Source organism: Salvelinus fontinalis, chromosome 18 (assembly GCF_029448725.1).
Source record: "Salvelinus fontinalis isolate EN_2023a chromosome 18, ASM2944872v1, whole genome shotgun sequence".
Lineage (NCBI taxonomy): Eukaryota > Metazoa > Chordata > Actinopteri > Salmoniformes > Salmonidae > Salvelinus > Salvelinus fontinalis.
The window spans coordinates 35,071,966-35,099,197 of NC_074682.1; the positions used below are offsets into that span (position 1 = coordinate 35,071,966).

Here is a 27,232-nt window from a genome sequence, read left to right on the forward strand (position 1 = left end):
AGTTGCCCTGGCTGTGTGTTTCGGGTCGTGTCATGCTGGAAGACTCAGCCACGACCCATCTTCAATGCTCTTACTGAGGGAAGGAGGTTGTTGGCCAAGATCTCGCGATACATGGCCCCATCCATCCTCCCCTCAATATGGTGCAGTCGTCCTGTCCCCTTTGCAGAAAAGCATCCCCAAAGAATGATGTTTCCACCTCCATGCTTCACGGTTGGGATGGTGTTCTTGGGGTTGTACTCATAATTCTTCCTCCAAACACGGCGAGTGGCGTTTAGACCAAAAACCTCTATTTTTGTCTCATCAGACCACATGACCTTCTCCCATTCCTCCTCTGGATCACCCAGATGGTCAGTGGCAAACTTCAGACGGGCCTGGACATGCGCTGGCTTGAGCAGGGGGACCTTGCGTGCGCTGCAGGATTTTAATCCAGGACGGCATAGTGTGTTACTAATGGTTTTCTTTGAGACTGTGGTCCCAGCTCTCTTCAGGTTATTGACCAGGTCCTGCCGTGTAATTCTGGGCTGATCCCTCACCTTCCTCATGATCATTGATGCCCCACGAGGTGAGATCTTGCATGGAGCCCCAGACCGAGGGTGATTGACCGTCATCTTGAACTTTTTCCATTTTCTAATAATTGCACCAACAGTTGTTGCCTTCTCACCAAGCTGCTTGCCTATTGTCCTGTAGCCCATCCCAGCCTTGTGCAGGTCTACAATTTTAGCCCTGATGTCCTTATACAGCTCTCTGGTCTTGGCCATTGTGGAGAGGTTGGAGTCTGTTTGATTGAGTGTGTGGACAGGTGTCTTTTTATACAGGTAACAAGTTCAAACAGGTGCAGTTAATACAGGTAATGAGTGGAAAACAGGAGGGCTTCTTAAAGAAAAACTAACAGGTCTGTGAGAGCCGGAATTCTTACTGGTTGGTAGGTGATCAAATACTTATGTCATGCAAATAAATGCAAATTAATTACTTAAAAAATCATACAATGTGATTTTCTGGATTTTTGTTTTAGATTCCGTCTCTCACAGTTGAAGTGTACCTATGATAAAAATTAGACCTCTACATGATTTGTAAGTAGGAAAACCTGCAAAATCGGCAGTGTATCAAATACTTGTTCTCCCCAATGTATGTATGTGTATATATATACACTGCTCAAAAAAATAAAGGGAACACTTAAACAACACAATTGTACTCCAAGTCAATCACACTTCTGTGAAATCAAACTGTCCACTTAGGAAGCAACACTGATTGACAATAAATTTCACATGCTGTTGTGCAAATGGAATAGACAACAGGTGGAAATTATAGGCAATTAGCAAGACACCCCCAATAAAGGAGTGGTTCTGCAGGTGGTGACCACAGACCACTTCTCAGTTCCTATGCTTCCTGGCTGATGTTTTGGTCACTTTTGAATGCTGGCGGTGCTTTCACTCTAGTGGTAGCATGAGACGGAGTCTACAACCCACACAAGTGGCTCAGGTAGTGCAGCTCATCCAGGATGGCACATCAATGCGAGCTGTGGCAAGAAGGTTTGCTGTGTCTGTCAGCATAGTGTCCAGAGCATGGAGGCGCTACCAGGAGACAGGCCAGTACATCAGGAGACGTGGAGGAGGCCGTAGGAGGGCAACAACCCAGCAGCAGGACCGCTACCTCCGCCTTTGTGCAATGAGGAACACTGCCAGAGCCCTGCAAAATGACCTCCAGCAGGCCACAAATGTGCATGTGTCTGCTCAAACGGTCAGAAACAGACTCCATGAGGGTGGTTTGAGGGCCAGACGTCCACAGGTGGGCACAACACCGTGCAGGACGTTTGGCATTTGCCAGAGAACACCAAGATTGGCAAATTCGCCACTGGCGCCCTGTGCTCTTCACAGATGAAAGCAGGTTCACACTGAGCACGTGACAGACGTGACAGACTCTGGAGACGCCGTGGAGAACGTTCTGCTGCCTGCAACATCCTCCAGCATGACCGGTTTGGCGGTGGGTCAGTCATGGTGTGGGGTGGCATTTCTTTGGGGGGCCGCACAGCCCTCCATGTGCTCGCCAGAGGTAGCCTGACTGCCATTAGGTACCGAGATGAGATCCTCAGACCCCTTGTGAGACCATATGCTGGTGCGGTTGGCCCTGGGTTCCTCCTAATGCAAGACAATGCTAGACCTCATGTGGCTGGAGTGTGTCAGCAGTTCCTGCAAGAGGAAGGCATTGATGCTATGGACTGGCCCGCCCGTTCCCCAGACCTGAATCCAATTGAGCACATCTGGGACATCATGTCTCGCTCCATCCACCAAAGCCACTTTGCACCACAGACTGTCCAGGAGTTGGCGGATGCTTTAGTCAAGGTCTGGGAGGAGATCCCTCAGGAGACCATCCGCCACCTCATCAGGAGCATGCCCAGGCGTTGTAGGGAGGTCATACAGGCACGTGGAGGCCACACACACTACTGAGCCTCATTTTGACTTGTTTTAAGGACATTACATCAACGTTGGATCAGCCTGTAGTGTGGTTTTCCACTTTAATTTTGAATGTGACTCCAAATCCAGACCTCCATGGGTTGATAAATTTGATTTCCATTGATCATTTTTGTGTGATTTTGTTGTCAGCACATTCAACTATGTAAAGAAAAAAGTATTTAATAAGAATATTTCAGTCATTCAGATCTAGGATGTGTTATTTTAGTGTTCCCTTTATTTTTTTGAGCAGTATAGTATATATATATATACATACATATACACACACACACACACATACCACCCTTTGCCTTGATAACAGCTTTGTACACTCTTGGCATTCTCTCAACCAGCTTCATGAGGTAACCACTTTTTGGGTTACTACATGACTCCATATGTGTTATTTCATAGTTTTGATGTCTTCACTATTATTCTACAATGTAGAAAATAGTAAAAATAAAGAAAAACCCTGGAATGAGTAGGTGTTTCCAAACTTTTGACTGGTACTGTATATATTTACCCCAAAATATATGGGGGATTGGAAATTATGCAGACAATTACATTGATGGAAGCTACTATCTATCTGAATACAAAATCTATCTGCAATATTACGCTTTTGTCAGGAGCGCATCAGCCATCACCAGCGAATGAGCTGCACATCATTGGGTGAGTCAGTGAAACTGGAAAACATTTTTAGGATTATAATTTCCTCCTCAGATTGTAGCCTACAATATGTGTCTCCACACAGCTAGGCCTAGGCCATTGATGGATTCATGTCAAAGGTCGTTTTTATTGATCTCAAATTCTCAGTTTGTCAGTGTCAAAGTAGCCTGTCATTTCGATCACTTGTGCGGTATTATGGTGCTTTCAAGACAACTGGGAACTCTGAAAAAAACCAGGTTGAATCATGACGTCAGTGATCTTCAGGTCGGAAAGTCTGATCTCTAGAAAGAGGCCAAAGTTCCCCACTTGGAATTCCGAGTTGGATGACCATTAAAAAAACGAATTTTCCCAGTCAGAGCTAGTTCTCAATTTCCCAGTTGTCTTGAATGCCCTGAAGTCGGCGATTTCCCAGCTTCGACTTCCCAGTTGTTTTTAACGTGGCATTAAAAAAATATTATGCTAAAGTCTCCAGTAATGTAAAATTATGTAGAATTGCACGAAATGTGTTTATAAAAAGGCCTAAAATTTCCCAGACCCTAGGCCACACATTTTTTCCCCATGTGTGCAACTTCTGTAAGTGCCTCTACTCTACTGTTCTATGTCACTATGCAAATGTGATGATTTGCATGCAATGTTTTATTATAAAGGCGATTTCTATTTTTTCATGCTTTCCGGTACCTCAGAACTCCCCAGTTTACCCCCCTCTCGCGATCACTTCTTCTTCCGGCACCTCCCGATTTACAAATTAAGCACTGGATATCTGTCTCGGTACTAAGCTGAAAGGAGAGTGGACGCAAGTCATACGAAGTGGCCCCTGACTCGCCAAACATCCCTTCCAAAATACCCTAATCACCAGAAGAAACAAACATTTTTAATTAGTAAAATGTAATGAGGGATCCTTGACTGAGAAAACCATTCAAATTCAATACCATTATTCAGCATATAAATGACATATTCACTTGCCATGATAGATTCCCAAAACCACTTATTTCACAGGAGGAGGGAGACACCTGGTGGACTATGATACAGTCAGATGCATAGCCCTGAAATCATGGTCTGTATGTATCAAGTCTCAGAGAGTAGGAGTGCTGATCTAGGAGGTCCTCCCAGTCCATGTAATCTTATTCATTATGATCCTAAATCAGCACTCCTACACTGAGACACTTGATTCAGGTTCACATCTATCAAATTGGCATCAATTTTGAAATAGTGAAATACAAATACTAACATTAATAATAAAGTACTAGTGTTGATATTAATAGTAAATAGTATAATGGCTGCTCCATCCCTAGGATGAAACAAATACTTTAATTATTTGATTGAGTTTGGTTGTTTGGACTGAAGCAGGTGATCGTTTTGACAGGTGCAGCTATCAGTCAAAACAACCAACTGCATCAATCAAATGTTGCAAACGGTTATTCGTTTTCATTGATTGCTTTGTCTGATGCAGCTCTCAGTCTCCAGGGTGTTTTCTCAACTGGATTTGCTCAACTCCTGCGTCCTCCATCCTCTCTTGCCTCCTTTTGAAAAATATCAAAGGTAATCGAGGAGAGGCGGCAAGGAAGGAACATGGACGAAAATGAGACTCCTCCACTTGCAGATCATTCAAAAGTACTGGGTGCTGTAATATTGAGTGACTGTTTTAAGCATCGTTATTATTCTGGACCAATTCAGGACCAATCCAAGTTCACCAGACTGTATGCCAATGTGTTGAATGAATTTTCACTCAGGCAAATTACTTTTACAGGGGTGGATCCCAAAATAAATGTGTAAAGTGATAAAAACAAAAAGGAAGTTAGCTGTGCAAGACATTTTATAGATAAAACAATAAGTAGCATATTGTTTTTAAATGTATGCATGCTATTCTCCTCCGACAAAACAAAAGCTGATTCAAAGGGGGTATGGCAGATTTCAAAACTCTTCAGTGAAGGACTCCGGTAGGATGCACATGACTATCCTTGATGAAAAGTGGCCATCGAGGAGGGGAAGACACTCTTCCATTCGCCTAATTTACACTCTCCTCGACCACTTATCGGTTTCTGGGTCACGAAGAAGATAGGATGGAAGACGAACTTTTGCCCAAATGAGAAAATGCGTGTACCCAGAGGGTCAACAGCTCCAGGGGTCAAGACTTGAGCTCAAGACTTCTTGTCTCCTTCTCAAAACCCATTGAAGAAGGTCAGAGGGGAGGGACCTTGAACCTTCTCCTCCAATAACAGTTGAGAAGGAGGTGAGGAGACAGGGTGCGAGGAATCAAAGAAAGACAAAATGAGATATAGCCTAGACGAGCCCTAAATTCCCCCTCCCTGGGCCTCACCTCCAGCTCCTTGAGCCTCTCCAGGAGCTCCCTGCTGCTCTCTGGCTCTTCCAGGTAAGACTCCACATTGCCTTCATCTGACTCAAAGGCTTCATCACACTCCCTCAGCTCTGGCTCCTCAGACTCCATCACCACCTGCGGTGCAGAAAGGACGTTAGGGATAGGGTTAGTGATGGGGTAGGGCAGTGGTTCCCAAACTTTTTATAGTCCCATACCCCTCCAAATATTCAGCCTCCAGCTGCATAGCCCCTCTAGCACCAGGGTCAGCGCACTCTCAAATGTTGTTTTTTTGCCATCATTGTAAGCCTGCCACACACAATCACACACTATACGATACATTTATTAAACATCAGTACGAGTGAGTTTGTCACAACCCGGCTCCTGGGAAGTGACAAAGAGCTCTTATAGGACCAGGGCACAAATAATAATATAATAATCAATACTTTTGCTCTTTATTTAACCATCTTACATATAAAACCTTATTTGTTCATCGAAAATGGTGAATACCTCACCACAGGTTAATGAGAAGGGTGTGCTTGAAAGGATGCACATAACTCTGCATAACTCTGGAGAGAGTATCAGTCTTCAATCATTTTCCACACACAGTCTGTGCCTGTATTTAGTTTTGCTAGTGAGGGCCGAGAATCCACTCACATAGGTACGTGGTTGCAAAAGACATCAGTGTCTTAACAGCACAATTTGCCAAGGCAGGATACTCTCTGAGCGCAGCCCAATCCAGAAATCTGGCAATGGCTTCTGATTAAATAAAAAATTTCACAGAACCGCTTGTTGCAATTTCAATAAGGCTCTCTTGTTCAGACATCAGTAAGAGGATTGGTGGCAGGGCATGAAAGGGATAATGAATCCAGTTGTTTGTGTCATCCGTTTCGGGAAAGTACCCGTGTAATTGCGCACCCAACTCACTCAGGTGCTTCGCTATATCACATTTAACATTGTGGGTAAGCATGAGTTAATTTGCACACAAAAATATAATTCAATGATGGAAAGACCTGTGTGTTGTCCAGACAGAGAAGAGCGCCAACTTCTTAATCATAGCCTCAATTTTGTCCAGCACATTGAATATAGTTATGGAGAGTCCCTGTAAATCCTAGATTCAGAAAAAATATCGCCCAGATAGGCCAGTCGTGTGAGAAACGGTCAGACAAGTGAAAATGATGGTCAGTAAAATAAACTTTAAACCGTCTCCCAATTAAAAAAAAAACGTGTCAATGCTTTGCCTCTTGATAACCAGCACACTTCTGTATGTTGTAAAAGCGTTACATGGTCGCTGCCCATATCATTGCATAGTGCAGAAAATACACGAGAGTTCAGGGGCCTTGCTTTAACAAAGTGTCCAAAACTTCTTTCAAGCTGTCAGGCATTCCCTTGGCAGCAAGAGCTTCTCAGTAGATGCTGCAATGTACCCAAGTTGCGTCAAGAGCAACTGCCTGCACTCGCGTTACCACTCCACTATGTCTCCCTGTCCTGGCTTTTGCGGCATCAGTACAGAACATGAGCAGCAGCTACGTTTGGCTTCATTCGGGGCCGTTAGTGGAATTCCCGCGAGAGAGTAACGGATAATTTTATTTATTTAACCTTTATTTAACTAGGCAAGTCAGTTAAAATTAAAACTTCAGGCTAGGGTCCTTCTTTCTCAATTTCCACCTGACTGACGTGCCCAAAGCTAACTGCCTGTTGCTCAGGCCCTGAAGCGAGGATATGCATATAATTGGTACCATTGGAAATAAATCATTTTGAAGTTTGTAGAAATGTTAAAATAATGTAGGAGACTATAACACAATAGATATGGTAGGAGAAAATCCAAAGAAAAACCAACCAGAATCTTTTTTTTTTTTGAGAGCCCATGCTCTTACAATGGAAGGTATTGGGAAATAATTAAATTTAGCTCCCAGTATGCAATTCCATTGGCTTCCACAGGGTGTCAGCACTCTATGTTCAAGGTTTCAGGCTGGTTTCTTCCAAAACGAGTAAGAATAATTTGTTTTAGTACTGGGACACACTATTGGAAATTCGTGTTTGGGCGCCCGAGGAAGACAAGACGCACCTGCTAATATCGGTTTCCTATCGAACATACTTCTTTCTGTATTAAATATTATAGTTTGATTACATTTTAGGGTATCTGAGGAGTCAATAGAAACTTATTTTGAGTTGTTTTAACAAAGTTTAGCAGTAGATTTTTGGATTCCTTTCTCTGCATGTTGAACGAGTGGATTATTCAAAATGATGGCGCCAACTAAACTGACTTTTAGTGATATAAAGAAGGATTTTATCTAACAAAACGACACTACATGTTATAGCTGGGACCGTTTGGATGACAAATCAGAGTTAGATTTTCAAAAAGTAAGTGAATATTTAATCGCTATTTGTGAATTTATGAAACCTGTGCCGGTGGAAAAATATTTTGATGTGGGGCGCCGTCCTCAAACAATCTCATGGCATGCTTTCGCTGTAATGGCTACTGTAAATCGAACAGTGCAGTTAGATTAACAAGAATTTAAGCTTTCAACCGATATAAGACAATTGTATGTACCTACATGTTTAATATCCATAATTCTTATGATTATTTATTTGAATTGTGCGCCCTCCAGTTTCACCGGAAGTTGTCCCGCTAGTGGGACGCCTAGCCCTAAGAAGTTTTTTTAAGAACAAATTCTTATTCACAATGACGACCTAACAAAAGCCAAAAGACCTCCTGCGGGGACGGGGATTTACAAAATAAATAAATATAGGACAAAACACACATCACGACAAGAGAGACAACACTACATAAAGATTGACCTAAGACAACAACATAGCAAGAGAGCAACACATGACAACACAGCATGGTAGCAACACAACATGACAACAACATGGTAACCGGAACACAACATTGTACCATGTTTTGTGCCGCTACCAACATTATTGGGCACAGACAACAGCACAATGGGCATGAAGGTAGAGACATCAATACATCACACAAAGCAGCCACAACTGTCAGTAAGAGTGTCCATGATTGAGTCTTTGAATGAAGAGATTGAGATAAAACCATCCAGTTTGAGTGTTTGTTGCAGCTCGTTCCAGTCGCTAGCTGCAGCGAACTGAAAAGACGACCCCCCAGGGATGTGTGTGCTTTGGGGACCATTAACAGAATGTGACTGATGTTAATTATTTGGTCTCGGCTACCTGTATTTGACATTGTGTTGTTATTTGGCTGAACACTAGGTGGTTTCATTTTATTTTGGCAGTGTAATGAGGCTACTCAGGCGAGAAAAAAACCTCACCCAAATGTATAGCCCCGTTGGAAAATATTAACCTTTCAGGAGCCTCTACCCCGGGTCCGGGAGCACCCCCCCCCCCCCCCCCCCCCCCCCAACACTGATTAGCATCGCTAGCATAGCGTCACAATTAAATAGTAGCATCTAAATATCATTAACTTCTTGCAACTATAGGGGGTGCTGTTTCAAATTAGCATAATTGTCTCTACAGATTAAACTGCCTAGTACTCAATTCTTGCTCGTACAATATGCATATTATTGTTATTATTGGATAGAAAACACTCTAGTTTCTATAGATGTTTGAATTATGTCTCTGAGTGAAACAGAACTCATTCTACAGCACTTTTCCTCCCAGTGTGTGAGATTTAGACATCTTGGCCTCTGGTTCCAGATCAGTTTTAAAAGTCTCTGTTAATCCTATGAGATACAAACACTGCCCACGCCTTCCTCTAGATGTCAGTAAGTGGTGACAATTTGAATGGAGTCTATTGCGCAATCACAGGCTCTATAAATGACCAAAGACCGGAAGTAGGATTCCTTTGGAGTCTGCGCTCAACGCAAGAAGGATATCTGACTGGCCTTTTTCCAAGTCTTGGTTTAGCCAGTAATATAGCGTCGGTCATGTTTTTACTCGTTATAGGTGTTAGAAACATCATAATGTAGTTAATTTAAACCGTTTTGTAGCAATTTATATCCGTTTAGTGCGATTTTGAGGCATTGCTTTGTAATAGACTTTGAAGCTCCGGGCACGTTTCGGGGTCCCGGTCGTACGTTAGTGAGCATTTCGACGGACATCTTTCGACCAAAAGAAGATTAGACCCAAGAAAGGATTCATTGCCCAAGAATCTGATGGGAGAACAGCTCATAGTAAGAACAATTTATGATGATAAATCGTGTTTCTGTCGAAATATGTTACACGCTTATGCTGCCATTATGTTTGCTATAGCTTCGCTTGGCGCAACCTATATTGAAAAGTAAGGATAATTTAAAAAATGTAATTCCACGATTGCATTAAGAATTAAATTGTCTATCAATCGCTGTCCACCCTGTATTTTTTAGTCAAGTTTATGAGTATTTATGTATAAGACTAGATCACTGTCTAATATGATGCACGACATTTTCTGACCAGCTGACCTACTTTTGTCATTGTCTAACCATGATTTTGGTGGCTAAATATGCACATTTTCGAACAAACTCTCTATGTATGTTGTAATATGATGTTACAGGAGTGTCATCTGAAGAATTCTGAGAAGGTTAGTGAAAAAATTAATATATTTTGGCGATGATTACGTTATCGCTCTCTTTGGCTAGAATCAATGCTCTGGTAATGTTTGCACATGTGGTATGCTAATATAACGATTTATTGTGTTTTCGCTGTAGGACACTTGGAAAATCAGAAATGTTGTCTGTATTCACAGGATCTGTGTCTTTCGATTAGTGTATGCTGTGTATTTTTACGAAATGTTTGATGATTAGTAATTAGGTAATACACGTTGCTCTATGTATTTATTCTAGTCAGTTGTGACGGTGGGTGCAATTGTAAACTATGATATCTACCTGAAATATGCACATTTTTCTAACAAAACCTATCCTATACCATAAATATGTTATCAGACTGTCATCTAATGAGTTTTTTTCTTGGTTAGTGGCTATCAATATCTTAGTTTAGCCGAATTGGTGATAGCTACTGGTGTTGAGAGAAAATGGTGGACAAGAAAAATTGTGATTTTTGCTAACGTGTTTAGCTAATAGATTTACATATTGTGTCTTCCCTGTAAAACATTTTAAAAATCTGAAATGGTGGCTTTATTCACAGGATCTGTATCTTTCATTAGGTGTCTTGGACTTGTGATTTAATGATATTTAGATGCTACTATTTAATTGTGACGCTATGCTAGCGATGCTAATCAGTGTGGGGGGGGGGGGGGTGCTCCCGGATCCGGGGTAGAGGCTCGTTAGAGGTTAAATCACAAGTCCAAGACACCTAATGAAAGATACAGATCCTGTGAATAAAGCCACCATTTCAGATTTTTTAAATGTTTTACAGGGAAGACACAATATGTAAATCTATTAGCTAAACACGTTAGCAAAAATCACAATTTTTCTTTGTCCACCATTTTCTCTCAACACCAGTAGCTATCACCAATTCGGCTAAACTAAGATATTGATAGCCACTAACCAAGAAAAAACCTCATCAGATGACAGTCTGATAACATATTTATGGTATAGGATAGGTTTTGTTAGAAAAATTTGCATATTTCAGGTAGATATCATAGTTTACAATTGCACCCACCGTCACAACTGACTAGAATAAATACATAGAGCAACGTGTATTACCTAATTACTAATCATCAAACATTTCGTAAAAATACACAGCATACACTAATCGAAAGACACAGATCCTGTGAATACAGACAACATTTCTGATTTTCCAAGTGTCTTACAGCGAAAACACAATAAATCGTTATATTAGCATACCACATGTGCAAACATTACCAGAGCATTGATTCTAGCCAAAGAGAGCGATAACGTAATCATCGCCAAAATATATTAATTTTTTCACTAACCTTCTCAGAATTCTTCAGATGACACTCCTGTAACATCATATTACAACATACATAGAGAGTTTGTTCGAAAATGTGCATATTTAGCCACCAAAATCATGGTTAGACAATGACAAAAGTAGGTCAGTTAGTCAGAAAATGTCGTGCATCATATTAGACAGTGATCTAGTCTTATACATAAATACTCATAAACTTGACTAAAAAATACAGGGTGGACAGCGATTGATAGACAATTTAATTCTTAATACAATCGCGGAATTACATTTTTTTAATTATCCTTACTTTTCAATACAGGTTGCGCCAAGCGAAGCTATAGCAAACATAATGGCATCATAAGCGTGTAACATATTTCGACAGAAACACGATTTATCATCATAAATTGTTCTTACTATGAGCTGTTCTCCCATCAGATTCTTGGGCAATGAATCCTTTCTTGGGTCTAATCTTCTTTTGGTCGAAAGATGTCCACTTGTCCGTCGAAATGCCCACTAACGTACGACCGGGACCCCGAAACGTGCCCGGAGCTTCAAAGTCTATTACAAAGCAATGCCTCATAATCGCACTAAACGGATATAAATTGCTATAAAACGGTTTAAATTAACTACATTATGATGTTTCTAACACCTATAACGAGTAAAAAGATGACCGACGCTATATTACTGGCTAAACCAAGGCTTGGAAAAAGGCCAGTCAGATATCCTTCTTGCGTTGAGCGCAGAGTCCAAATGAACGCTACTTCCGGTATTTGGTGATTTATAGAGCCAATGATTGCGCAATCGACTCCATTCAAATTGTCACCACTTACTGACATCTAGAGGAAGGCGTGGGCAGTGTTTGTATCCTCATAGGATTTACAGTGGCTTTAAAACTGATCTGGAACCAGAGGCCAAGAGTTCTGAAAACTCACTCACTGGGAGGAAAAGTGCTGTAGAATGAGTTCTGTTCCACTCAGAGACATAATTCAAACGGCTATAGAAACTAGAGAGTGTTTTCTATCCAATAATAACAATAATATGCATATAGCAAGAATTGAGTACTAGGCAGTTTAATCTGTAGAGAAAATTATGCTAATGCGAAACAGCACCCCCTATAGTTGCAAGTAATGAACTGTTTGAAAATGTGAAAAAAATATATATATACACAGTATATAAAAATAAAAAATCACATTTTTATTTGGCGTACCCCTGACAGCATTGCGCGTACCCCTTCACCCTACCCCAGTTTGGGAATACCTGGTATAGGGTGAAGTTGCTCCTAGAAGCTGATCCTGGGTAAATTTAGCATTTTCCAGCTAAAGGGTTAATGGGGCAATCAGCTGTTGAAAAAAAGAACAAAGCGTACTGCCTGCCATTGTTTTTCTATGGACTGACCATCCCTGATATAAAAATAGTTTTAACCATATTTTGAGGCCATGTAGTGTTTGTTTACATTTACTTTGTTTACAAACATTGGAGTAAAACAAGCTTGTATTTCGAGTTCTGATGGGGTACGACAGTTGAACTAAGCTCATGAAGCATTTATAAGTTACATTCTTCAAGAATCAATGGATGCATATAATTAAATTATATGTCCAAAAATGGATTAACAACTGCTGATTGCCCCTTTAAGGTTAGCATTGGGAGAGGGGACCCATAACCTAGGGGAAACATCAACCCGAAGCTTAGTATTGGGGACATGGTCTGGAACACTTACCATAGTAAGAGAGAGAGGTTCGGGACACGGTTGGTAATAATGTCACTCCACACAATAACAACATCTCATGGGGATTTGTCATGGTTTTACACTCTTTCCAGGGTGATAATTAAAGAGGCTTTTATATTTTCAACTACATTTCACCTTTCCACTCACTCTGCTTTTGGTAACGGTGACTGTTTTCAATAGTGATAGTGACAATGAAAAGAGGAATAACTGAGATTTAAATGAAGAACGTGGAGGCTGAATTATAAAAAGCTTTACGTATCTATTTTAACACCCCTGAGCACACGTATGGTGATCACATGAATGAAGCAGGGGATGGTCGTCTAGATATTACAGTTTATTTTGCTCTCCAGGGCGACCATGGCTGAGAGAGAGGCGCCGAGACTCATGGCTTGTTGCATCAGAAGCTTTGTAGTTTTACAAAGTTGCCAGACTCAGCCTCGTGCGAACCATCCTGATCTCACAAGCTTACATTCTGTTGTTTCGCTACACAGATCTGTAACAAAACAGAATGTAAGCTCTCGAGATCAGGATGGTTCGTACGAGGCTAAGACAGTTTCCATCAAAGGCATCAGAATCCTTTATCTCTAAGCCATCGATCACTATCCATGTAAAGATGAGGTCTCATGTAACATAACCATTGATAAGGAAAACAATAAAGGTATTCAGTAGAAAGAACATTAACAGGGCTTCAGTTAGGGATATGTAATGAATGTCTAATGGGAATTATAAAAACAATACACCTAAAAACACATACAAACAAATAATATATGTATTTTAATGGAATAGAGGAAGACTGTCCTTTTGATTCCCTAACTCTACCTAGAGTCAAGTCCTAGCTCCAAATTTAGGCCCAAATTTGATATAAAAAAATAGAACATTTGTCTTTTCTTGGTTGATGCTAAGCGAGTTCCTTGGGACATCCATACCCTTAACCCTAACCTTAACCCCTACCCCAGCCCTAACCTAACCGTTTTAAATTTCAACTTCAATGGGGTGACGTCAGAGTACCATGGATCTCACTTAGACTTTTCCGTCTTTTCTCCTCCCCAGTCTTGTGCTTTAGTGGGAAGGCCCGCACCATCAGGACATAAACCAATCGCTCTATTGTATCCAGATGATGGGCGGTAAACTAAAGCATATTCCACCCTTATCTAACCTCTTTCTCTGCCCATCCAAAATGACCTATTCAGTACTGGCAGAAAGATCTGAAGAGTGAAGTATGTGGGGTAGACAGCCCTCTTCTGGCCTGTATGGGATTTACATTCGTGATGGCAAAGCCTTATTTCAAATGGCCTTCTTACGAAATGAGTCCCTTTTGCGTCCCTTTGATATTTTGAGTAGAAATTGTGCACCAATATTGAATTTTAAAAGCCCGTTATATTTAATGAAGTACCCTTTAATATCTACACTCTAAAAAGAAAAGGTTCCTCGAGAATCCTTTAGGGGTTCTTCAAATTGAAACTGTAGGGGAACCCTTAAGTTCTTCCGAGAACCCTTTAAAAAGGGTTCTTCATAGAACTCCTTTTAATGGATCCTCAAAGAACCTTTTGTGATTCATTTTTGAACTACCCGTCCCCCCGTCCCCCATTATTATTATTAATAATAATAATACATATAACAATGACAATATTTTAGTTGTCAGTGTTTATTATTATTTTAGTGGCAAAGCAGAATAAAAATATCTAAATATGAGTTAAACTCCCAGCAGAGCCCCAAGTACAATGGGTATATCCTCTGGCGTGTTGATGTTCTCCGTATCCATAGCCAGAATGATTTTGCAGTGCATGGTGATTGAACAGGTTTCCTGTTAAATTCAGGCGTAGGAAGGGTAATGTCTGGGAAATCCCCCCCAAAAAGTCATTATATAGATGATTAACAAAAGATGCACACGACAGAATTCATCACTTTTTGTGGTGAATGTGAATTTAAAAAAACTTTTGATAATGGTTTTCATACACATACCTTGTCCATATTGTAGAGGCCTATGGGATATTCATTAAAGAGGTAAGGGAGGAGGATGGTAAATGTGATCTGCATTACATACCAATACCTACTTACATACCTTTTTATGCCTCCTCGTATACCTGCAGATACAGACACAAAAGGTGAGCAGTTCAGGCATCTGCACGCAATACAGCTAGCCTTCAACATATTCTTATAGCCGACATATTCTTATAGCCTTCAACATGTTCTCATAGCCTACATATTCTTACTTTTTTGTTGATTGATATCCATTGAATTGTGTCCATTGTCTGTTTTAGAAAGATTGTCACAAATATAAAAGATAGATGGTATCATCATAAAACAATATAAATATAGGTCATACAAGGGACAAACCTTACCTTAAACTGAGGATATTTTTCAGTTAAGTGCCTGCACCTGCTGTCCTTTCAAATCGAATTTGTTTCAGTTGAGCAGTTAAGGAGGTTCCTCGACTGAGGTTCCTCGATGAACCCCACCTATGGGCTTCTTGGAAGAACCTTTTGGATGCCATTTTCAGTGTCAAGAACCCTAAGGTTCTTCGAAGAACTTAGAAGAACCCTTGTTGAACCCAACATTTTTTTGAGTGTACAACATAGAAAATCCAATAAATCATGAAACAGACTTGCTAACTTTCTTCCATTCCCCCTTTCACAAGGTTGATTTATGGCTGATTTAAAGGCCCAGTGCAGTCAAAATGCATTTTTTTCTACATTTTGTATCATATAGTATTACTGTGTTTTGTATCATATTGTACAACAGCTGATGAAACACACATTGTAAAAGTGTATGTGTTATTTTCCGATAGTTGCTGCTTGAAAATACAATCTACACATGAGCTTCTAATCAGCAGGTTCGCATGGGTGGTAGTTTTGGCTTTCCATGGTGACATCACCATGCGGTAAATTGGTTAATAGACCAATACAATTTTTTTGTTCCAAGCCTTTCTGCCAATAATAGGTATTTTGTAGTTTTCCCCTCCCCACTCAGACCACTCCTAGCAAATCTCTTGTTTGAGAAATAGGTTTGTCCATTTTCATTTAAATCTATTACAGTAAGGTACTTAATTGTTACCCAGAAATGATTTGATATTGAATTAAAAATGGCTGCATTGGGCCTTTAAAATTAAATCAACCTGTCAACTCATAATTTATTTGGCACTTACTTTAGTCCTTTTTTAAATTTAACCTCTTGAGATGGAAAATTACAATGTTAAAATTATGTGAAGATTTATTTTTCCCCCCCACCAAATTACACTACCCAAAAGGCACTGATTTTGTGGAACGACCTAACATGACTTGTGGGTGTTGCAATACAAAGCCATATTTATGCCGATAATATGTTAGAACAAGTCACAAAAAGCTTAATAATGATGGAGAACACATGAGACTCATAAAAAAGGTATGGGGTACCAGAGAGAAGTAAAGAGAAATTCTCTCAGATGAAGAGTGCACGAGGTGCCGCTTTGAAGCACACTTCAGAGAGACTGTTCGGGTCGGTTCAAGGCAAGAGTTCTTCCTTTGCATGACTGCCAGGGTTGCGACAGCCAGCAGTAATTGTTGGTTTATTGTTCAGTGCAGCTGTTTAGAGCTGAGGTAACGGAGTCTTTGAACAGGGGATTCATGTAAGGAAGGATCAAAGAGAACACGAGGCTGCATGCCAGAATCTGAAGATGCACTATTATAAGGAGTAGGGTGCCATTTGGGACGCACCCTATCTAGGCCAAACATATAAAGTATTCTCAGGGACATGTGATTTGTGCCACATGCCGGCTTGGATCAATACACTGATGGCGCTGCAGCCTCCTCCTCTCCCATGTATCCCTCTTTCTAAGAATCCAAAATAAACAGGGCAGTTGTATATCCAGACTTGGGTAGGTAGGGGCTTATTTTCACCAAGCCACATAAAAAGGTAAAAAAGGGAACACTGACATTTTATAAATTAGTAATATATTCCATTTGCATGCATACATTTGTTACATATGGGTGATCCCGGGAATCAAACCCACTATCCTGGTTTTGCAAGAGCCATGCTCTACTAACTGAGCTACAGTTCCTTCCCCTTTTCCCCATCCGTCCTTCCCCTAGCCCATCCTTTTCCTAACCGTCCTTCACCTTTCCCATCGGTCTTTCCCCTTTTCCTATCTTTCCGCAGATCAGTCCTCTGTTCCCTTCTTATTTTGTGATGGATGTCTGACTGACTTGAGAGAGCTCAGGTTTTGGGTTTTGATTCAGCTAAGAATATAAATCGGTATGGCCGGTGTGGTTCAGCGATTAGTGCCGTGGACCCCAGCAAACATGTATTGTATATCCTACCAGAGTAGTCATGGATTCAAATCAGACCCACTGCCCTTCTGACTCTCAATCTCTCCTGTCTCCTCACCACTGTCCTATCTTAATAAAACCCACATTTTTTTTAAAATTAAATACATATATATAAGAGAAGAATAACTCAAATAGACTTAGATTCAGTCAAATAGACTCATGGTGGTGAACATGTGCACGTCAGTGGAGGCTCCTCATATGAGGAACGAGAGGACCATCCTCCTCAGTGATAAACAAAAAAAATAGTAAAACACTTAGTTATCCTTTTTAGATAAAACTATACTAAATATATTCATGTCACCAAATAATTGATTAAAACATCATATTTTGCAATGAAGGTCTACAGTAGGCTCAACATCACTCTGTAGGGTAGCACCATAGGTACATTGACTTCAATACAAAACCTAGGAGGCACATGGTTCTCATCCCCTTCCATAGACTTACACAGTAATTATGAGCTCTTGCAGCATGAACTGATATGCCCACCCAATCTAAGGATCAGAGCATGAATCTAGTACTGAAAGCATAAGACACAGCTAGCCAGCACTGCAGTGCATAACATGTGGTGAGTGGTTGACTCAAAAAGAGAAAGACAATAGTTGAACAGTTAAATTCATTTCTTCCAAAATGGAGAAGCAAGATACAGTCCAAAAAAAATCACTTTCAGTTTCACTTGGCTAGCAAATGCAGCTATCTAGTTTAGCCTACTCAAACACCCTGCTCAGACAGAGGGATGCTATGTTAGCTAGCTGGCTATGACTATCCAACACGACTTGGAAGATTTCCAGTGTTAAGGGAAGCTTTTGGTTTTACTAATTTATTGCCACCGTGGCCCGTGGGTTTAGGTGCAAAACGGCTTACTGACAGTACACTAACAATACTGCATTATTGTAGCAGGTTCACTAACACGTTAGTTCTATTAGGTATGTTGACTATGACGTTACTTTAGCTAATATGATGGCAATGATATTAGGCTAATCTGGCTAATCTGAAGATGGTGCTGGCTAAAGCTAAAACTGGCGAGTGTAGAGAGTATAGAGATATTGTTATAACCAACGATGTTAGGATGAAACAGTCAGAGGTCACCAAGCGCAACATAGCTTCAGCGTGTAAATCAGCTAGAAAGATGTGTCGGCATCGAGTAATTGTCTCTGGCCCCCTCCCAGTTAGGGGGAGTGATGAGCTCTACAGCAGTCTCACAACTCAATCGCTGGTTGAAAACAGTTTCCTGCCCCTCCCAAAAGATAGAATTTGTATATAATTGGCCCTCTTTCTGGGACTCACCCACAAACAGGACCAAGCCTGGCCTGCTGAGGAGTGACGGACTCCATCCTAGCTGGAGGGGTGCTCTCATCTTATCTTCCAACATAGACAGGGCTTTAACTCCTCTAGCTCCACAATGAAATAGGGTGGTCAGCCTGCCTGTTAGCCAGCCTGCCAGCTTAGTGGAGTCTGCCACTAGCACAGTCAGTGTAGTCAGCTCAGCTATCCCCATTGAGACTGTCTGTGCCTTGACCTAGGTTGGGCAAAACTAAACATGGCTGTGTTCGCCTTAGCAATCTCAATAGGATAAAGACCTCCTCCATTCCTGACATTATTGAAAGAGATCGTGATACCTCACAACTCAAAATAGGGCTACTTAATGTTAGATCCCTCACTTCAAAGGCAGTTATAGTCAATGAACTAATCACTGATCATAATCTTGATGTGATTGGCCTGACTGAAACATGGCTTAAGCCTGATTAATTTACTGTGTTAAATGAGGCCTCACCTCCTGGTTACACTAGTGACCATATCCCCCGTGCATCCCGAAAGGCAGAGGTGTTGTTAACATTTACGATGGCAAATTTCAATTTACACAAAAAAACATGACGTTTTCGTCTTTTGAGCTTCTAGTCATGAAATCTATGCAGCCTACTCAATCCCTTTTTATAGCTACTGTTTACAGGCCAGGTTTACAGGCCTCCTGGGCCATATACAGCGTTCCTCACTGAGTTCCCTGAATTCCTATCGGACCTTGTAGTCATAGCAGATAATATTCTAATTTTTTAATATTCACATGGAAAAGTCCACAGACCCACTCCAAAAGGCTTTCATCGACTCAGTGGGTTTTGTCCAACATGTCTCTGGACCTACTCACTGCCACAGTCATACTCTGGACCTAGTTTTGTCCCATGGAATAAATGTTGTAGATCTTAATGTTTTTCCTCATAATCCTGGACTATCGGACCACCATTTTATTACGTTTGCAATCGCAACAAATAATCTGCTCAGACCCCAACCAAGGAGCATCAAAAGTCGTGCTATAAATTCTCAGACAACACAAAGATTCCTTGATGCCCTTCCAGACTCCTTCTGCCTACCCAAGCACGTCAGAGGACAAAAATCAGTTAACCACCAAACTGAGAAACTCAATTTAACATTGCGCAATAACCTAGATGCAGTTGCACCCCTAAAAACATGTCATAAGAAACTAGCTCCCTGGTATACAGAAAATACCCGAGCTCTGTAGCAAGCTTCCAGACAATTGGAACGGAAATGGCGCCACACCAAACTGGAAGTCTCCCGACTAGCTTGGAAAGACAGTACCGTGCAGTATCGAAGAGCCCTCACTGCTGCTCGATCATCCTATTTTTCAAACTCAATTGAGGAAAATAAGAATAATCCAAAATGTCTTTTTGATACTGTCGCAAAGCTAACTAAAAAGCAGCATTCCCCAAGTGAGGATGGCTTTCTCTTCAGCAGTAATAAATTCATTAACTTCTTTGAGGAAAAGATCATGATCATGAGAAAGCAAATTACAGACTCTTCTTTAAATCTGCGTATTCCTCCAAAGCTCAGCTGTCCTGAGTCTGCACAACTCTGCCAGGACCTAGGATCAAGAGAGACACTTACGTGTTTTAGTACTATATCTCTTGACACAATGATGAAAATAATCATGGCCTCTAAACCTTCAAGCTGCATACTGGACCCTATTCCAACTAAACTACTTAAAGAGCTGCTTCATGTGCTTGGCCCTCTGTTGAACATAATAAACGTCTCTCTATCCACCGGATGTGTACCAAACTCACTAAAAGTAGCAGTAATAAAGCCTCTCTTGAAAAAGCCAAACCTTGACCCAGAAAATATAAAAAACTATCGGCCTATATCGAATCTTCCATTCCTCTCAACATTTTTAGAAAAAGCTGTTGCACAGCAACTCACTGCCTTCCTGAAGACAAACAATGTATACGAAATGCTTCAGTCTGGTTTTAGACCCCATTATAGCACCGAGACTGCACTTGTGAAGGTGGTAAATGACCTTTTAATGGCGTCAGACCGAGGCTCTGCATCTGTCCTCGTGCTACTAGACCTTAGTGCTGCCTTTGATACCATCGATCACCACATTCTTTTGGAGAGATTGGAAACCCAATTTGGTCTACACGGACAAGTTCTGGCCTGGTTTAGATCTTATCTGTCGGAAAGATATCAGTTTGTCTCTGTGAATGGTTTGTCCTCTGACAAATCAACTATACATTTCGGTGTTCCTCAAGGTTCCGTTTTAGGACCACTATTGTTTTCACTTGTTCTAGGTCCCAAGAAACAAAGAGATCTTCTGTTGAATCTGACAATCAATCTTGATGGTTGTAAAGTCGTCTGAAATAAAAACTGTGAAGGACCTCGGCGTTACTCTGATCTCTCTTTTGACGAACATATCAAGACTGTTTCAAGGGCAGCTTTTTTCCATCTACGTAACATTGCAAAAATCAGAAATTTTCTGTCCAAAAATTATGCAGAAAAATGTATCCATGCTTTTGTTACTTCTAGGTTAGACTACTGCAATGCTCTACTTTCCGGCTACCCGGATAAAGCACTAAATAAACTTCAGTTAGTGCTAAATACGGCTGCTAGAATCCTGACTAGAACCCAAAAATTTGATCCTATTACTCCAGTGCTAGCCTCCCTACACTTGCTTCCTGTTAAGGCAAGGGCTGATTTCAAGGTTTTACTGTTAACCTACAAAGCGTTACATGGGCTTGCTCCTACCTATCTTTCCGAGTTGGTCCTGCCGTACATACCTACCCGTACGCTACGGTCACAAGACGCAGGCCTCCTAATTGTCCCTAGAATTTCTAAGCAAACAGCTGGAGGCAGGGCTTTCTCCTATAGAGCTCCATTTTTTTGGAATGGTCTGCCTACCCATGTGAGAGACGCAGACTCGGTCTCAACCTTTAAGTCTTTATTGAAGACTTGTCTCTTCAGTAGGTCCTATGATTGAGTGCAGTCTGGCCCAGGAGTGTGAAGGTGAACGGAAAGGCTCTGGAGCAACGAACCGCCCTTGCTGTATCTGTCTGGCCGGTTCCCCTCTCTCCACTGGGATTCTCTTTCTCTAACCCTATTACAGGGGCTGAGTCACTGGCTTACTGGTGCTCTTTCATGCCGTCCCTAGGAGTGGTGCATCACTTGAGTGGTTTGAGTCACTGACGTGATCGTCCTGTCTGGGTTGGCGCCCCCCCCCTTGGGTTGTGCCGTGGCGGAGATCTTTGTGGGCTTTGTGGGCTGCATTAGTTTATGTGTCGGGGGGCTAGGGTCAGTTTGTTATATCTGGAGTACTTCTGTCTTATCCGATGCCCTGTGTGAATTTAAGTATGCTCTCTCTAATTCTCTCTTTCTTTCTCTCTCTCTCTCGGAGGACCTGAGCCCTAGGACCATGCCTCAGGACGACCTGACATAATGACTCCTTGCTGTCCCCAGTCCACCTGGCCGTGCTGCTGCTCCAGTTGCAACTGTTCTGCCTGCGGCTATGGAATCCTGACCTGTTCACCGGACGTGCTACCTGTCCCAGACCTGCTATTTTCAACTCTCTAGAGACCGCAGGAGCGGTAGAGATACTCTTAATGATCGGCTATGAAAAGCCAACTGACATTTACTCCTGAGGTGCTGCACCCTCGACAACTACTGTGATTATTATTATTTGACCATGCTGGTCATTTATGAACATACGAACATCTTGGCCATGTTCTGTTATAATCTCCACCCGGCACAGCCAGAAGAGGACTGGCCACCCCTCATAGCCTGGTTCCTCTCTAGGTTTCTTCCTAGGTTTTGGCCTTTCTATGGAGTTTTTCTTTGGCCACCGTGCTTTTACACCTGCATTGCTTGCTGTTTGGGGTTTTAGGCTGGGTTTCTGTAATAGAAATAAGGCCATGCTCATTAAAAAAATTATCTTCCTCCCTAATCTTAAACGGCACTGACCGCCACTGGGATAAATATACCTGAATTTGTCTAATAGAAACTCTCGTTTGCAAATGTTGGACTAATGATTACACCCTAGATCAGCTAGATGCAGGCAAGATTGTGTAAGGCATGTAATGAATGTCTCACTGTCTGTGCACCTACGTTGTTTAACTTTAATTTGTAGGCTGTAGCAACCTCATGACGGGTATAGGGAAAATTAAACCTATTAATGTTACATTGAGAGGCGTGAACAGAATATAAATTACATTCATCCAATATGATGTAATAGAAATAAGGCCATGCTCATTAAAAAAATCCTCCTCCCTAATCCTAAATGGCACCCACCACCACTGGTGTACATGTGTAGGAGGGGGTACCCACCGGTGAGGCTGGCTAAACAATGTGCATAAAGGTCAGTAATGATACCATTCAGCCCCGCTCCGCAATTTACCTGAGAAACACACAAAAAGACAAAATGTTAGTCTCACAGTATTCCCAGGGTAAATAATTTAGTTGAACATCTTACCTAAAAGACAAGACACACCAAAACAACATTGTAATTCCACAAAGGTCAAGCATTGCATTAACTTGTCACAAAAAAGCTAAACCTATTTTCTAGGGCTGATTCCATTTAGTCAACGGGTTGACTGTTTGGTAGATATGCTGTTGGTCGACAGATCGTTTAGTAGAGCAGTGACAAATATATACAAATAGTGGACTAATCCATTGCAGAGGCTGTGGGGATGGCACACCAGCAGTACATTTACCTTTAATTACCATAATTTCTCATCTACGTTTGTTTGGTTACGGTAATTTCTGTTAATGCATACAATATTTTATTGTTACAGTCTTACCGTTGTCATTGTAGGAGTGGACACGTTTTTTGCAGAGCGCACAACCTAGGCTACACTTGAGTAAACAGTTTTGATTTATTTCATTCCATTTACAAGTTGTCAATTTATTAATTGGTCTTTTGTTTGAAGCGCTCCTGTCAATCTTGAGTAAGGACGCACCTGATTCTGCATTGAAGTAGGCATAAGCTACCTGGCCTACATGCAAATGTAGACCTATAAATGTGCACGGTTGGGAATCTGAAACTATTTCTGATTGTCTTAACTCCCCATCACTGCAGAGCTTCTCAAAGTTATTTTTTCTTCGCCTCAAACAGCAAGTAAACAAAGTCTGTTTTTACATCTATTGAGAATGACAATAGTTTGGTCAATGTAGCCCATTTGAAAAATGTTTCCAGCTCTCTCCCTTTTGATAACCACTCAGCATGAAAGGGGAAAAAATGCATGCTCTGATGTGGTGGAAACGTCAGAAAATAGACCTACCTGATTACATTTTATACCTTGCGAAAATAGCCTACAGCTATTCCTTGTAGACAGTTCCTGAGTAGCCAATGTGGTTTATAGGATTTTTTTATTTTTTTATTTTTTAAATCAGGATATTTTCTACCTACGGGCTGCAATGTTTAAAAAAAATTATAAATGAAATTAAACTGTTCCACGAAAATGTGCATATGAAACTCATAACTGGCACGCAGATCAGTAGAACTGGTACAATAACTGCACTCCAAATGGAAAAGGTTTCCGACCGCTGGTACAGTTGAAGTCGGAAGTTTACATACATTTAGGTTGGAGTCATTAAAACTTGTTTTTCAACCACTCCACAAATGTCTTGTTAATTAACAAACTATAGTTTTGGCAAGTTGGTTAGGACATCTACTTTGTGCATGACACAAGTAATTTTTCCAACAATTGTTTACAGATTATTTCACTGTATCACAATTCCAGTGGGTCAGAAGTTTACATACATTAAGTTGACTGTGCCTTTAAACAGCTTGGAAAATTCCAGAAAATGTCATGGCTTTAGATAGGCTAATTGACATCATTTGAGTAATTGGAGGTGTACCTGTGGATCTATTTCAAGGCCTACCTTCAAACTCAGTGCCTCTTTGCTTGACATGGGAAAATCAAAATAAATCAGCCAAAACCTCAAAAAATAAATTAAAAGACCTCCACAAGTCTGGTTCATTCTTGGGAGCAATTTCCAAACGCCTGAAGGTTCCACGTTCATCTGTACAAACAATAGAACGCAAGTATAAACACCATGGGACCACACAGCCGCCATACCGCTCAGGAAGGAGACGCGTTCTGTCTCCTATAGGTAAACGTACTTTGGTGCGAAAAGTGCAAATCAATCCCGGAACAACAGCAAAGGACCTTGTGAAGATGCTGGAGGAAACCGGTACAAAAGTATCTATATCAACAACCTGAAAGGCCGCTCAGCAAGGAAGAAGCCACTGCTCAAACTGCCATAAAAAAGCCAGACGACGGTTTGCAACTGCACATGGGGACAAAGATTGTACTTTTTGGAGAAATGTCCTCTGGTCTGGTGAAACAAAAATAGAACTGTTTGGCCATAATGACCATCGTTATGTTTGGAGTAAAGCTTGCAAGCCAAAGAACACCATCCCAAACGTGAAGCACGGGGGTGGCAGCATCATGTTGTGGGGGTGCTTGCTGCAGGAGGGACTGGTGCACTTCACTAAATAGATGGCATCATGAGGAAAGGAAAATTATGTGGACATATTGAAGCAACATCTCAAGACATCAGTCAGGAAGTTAAAGCTTGGTCACAAATGGGTCTTCCAAATGGACAATGACCCCAAGCATACTTCCAAAGTTGTGGCAAACTGGCTTAAGGACAACAAAAGTCAAGGTATTGGAGTGGCCATCACAAAGTCCTGACCTCAATCCTATAGAACATTTGTGGGCTGAACTGAAAAAGTGTGTGTGTGCAAGGAGGCCTACATACCTGACTCAGTTATACCAGCTCTGTCAGGAGGAATGGGCCAAAATTCACCCAAATTATTGTGGGAAGCTTGTGGAAGGCTACCTGAAATGTTTGACCCAAGTTAAACAATTTAAAGGCAATGCTACCAAATACTAATTGAGTGTATGTAACTTTCTGACCCACTGGGAATGTGATGAAAGAAATAAAAGCTGAAATAAATCACTCTATTATTCAGACATTTCTCATTGTTAAAATAAAGTGGTGATCCTAACTGACCTAAGACAGGGACTTTTTACTCGGATTAAATGTCAGGAATTGTAAATAAAATGAGTTTAAATGTATTTAGCTAAGGTGTATGTAAACTTCCGACTTCAACTGTATAGCCTAACGGCAGAATCTGCAGAGGCCAGCAGCAGCGGGAGGAGAGTCGGGAACAGGTTTTTTCCTTCTGGTTAGGCTATATTGATCTCTGGCTCCCTATTTAGTAATTTGTGTGTCTTAGTAATTTGTAGCCAACATATAGTTGACTTTATTCAAACAGAAAAATACACGGTCGACTAAGATTTTCTTTTCAGGGACAGCCCTAATATTTTCACCATCTTCGCAGCCATCCTCGTTGAGTGTTTGCCATAGCATGTGGCATTTAACATGTGAAACAAGACACACCAAAAACAGCGTATCACAGCCAGTCCACGTCATTGACATTTACAGTGCCTTATAAACATACACGACATCCTCTATCCAACCCGGCAGATAAATAACTGAAATCAAGCTACAAACACGAGACACTATGTGATATTAGGTTCACTTAACTGATCCATCCGTTATGCTGGTCTTCTCTGGCATTTCAAAAATAACCAGATAAGTGCTACATCTTTAACCATTTTATCTAGGTTTAGTTTGAGTAACCTTTTCCAAATAAAAACTTTATAGCAATAAAGCTCCCGCCCATTTCCCACTATGTTTTGGTCAGTGGAACAACAGACACACTGCAGAGCGTAAATCACAGCTGGTTTGTATGTGTGCAGCTAATAGTATCTCAGATGGTAAAGCAGGACACCACAATGCATTGTTTCATATTAGCTCGAACCCTGTAAAAGCCATACCTAACTAACTCAAAGCTCAGGGTTTGCACTTTACCTGCAGGGCAAAATTCAAAGTGGTTAGTGAACTAATGGTTATGTGGGGTGGTAAGTTTAAATATGTGGTTGCGGTCTGAGATCTCATTGGGAGAGGATCAGATGTTTCGGTGTCGGCCCGATGTAATGCACATCGTTCACACGTCAGGAAAGAGGAATTTGTGGCCAGAAAGCATTGCCAAATATGGAAGCTTATGTTACCAGAGTGAAAGCTGATAGACCAGTGTGAAAAGCAAGGACAGAAACAAAGACAAAAAAAAAAAAATGCAATGAAAGATGCTTGTCAAGCATTTTTATCCACTCCCACTCTCCAGGCCGTGTTCCTCTCACAGTCTGTCCCACATCACTTCTGACAGGCAGTTCCCCATCCCAGCCCCCCTGGACTCCCAGACCCCTTCAGGGGCAAATATTTAATCCTGTTAAATCATGTCAACCCTTCCCAGAATTAGATTAGCACTTGAGAGCATCTTCCATATCCACCCAGGGTTTCCCTCTATAGAGAGCACAGACAGGCAGGGCTGCCAGGTGGGATGGAAGTTTTCACGCCACCAAACAGGTGCTTCAGAGGAGCTCCTCACAACTTGTCTCAGACTCGACATCAGCTTCTGCTGCCTCCCAGACATCACTGTCAATGCCCCCCCCGAAACTAAACAGACTGCAGTGGCATAGAGTACTGTTAAGCAGTCACATGTTAGGGGAATGCCTTTGTTTGGGGCAGAGAGAAGGATAAGATAAGATAAAATAGTTGGATCAGCTCTGGCTGTCTCCCTTCAAACCTAATCGAGATAATCCAACACATCAATATC

At 41.3% G+C, this 27,232-nt stretch overlaps 1 protein-coding gene across 12 annotated transcripts in view; it reads right to left on the reverse strand.

Annotated features, from left to right (window-relative positions):
• LOC129815393 (nck-associated protein 5-like) overlaps positions 1-27,232 on the reverse strand; it is a 112,361-nt gene that overhangs the window by 28,526 nt on the left and 56,603 nt on the right. For 6 of the 12 annotated variants that reach the window (XM_055869175.1, XM_055869176.1, XM_055869178.1 and 3 more), the window contains one exon: positions 5,428-5,562. The exons of 1 other annotated variant lie outside the window; for it this stretch is intronic. In XM_055869175.1, coding sequence (XP_055725150.1) covers positions 5,428-5,562 — 135 coding nt within the window. 5 more of the 12 variants (XM_055869174.1, XM_055869173.1, XM_055869182.1 and 2 more) reach the window with 3 other exon arrangements.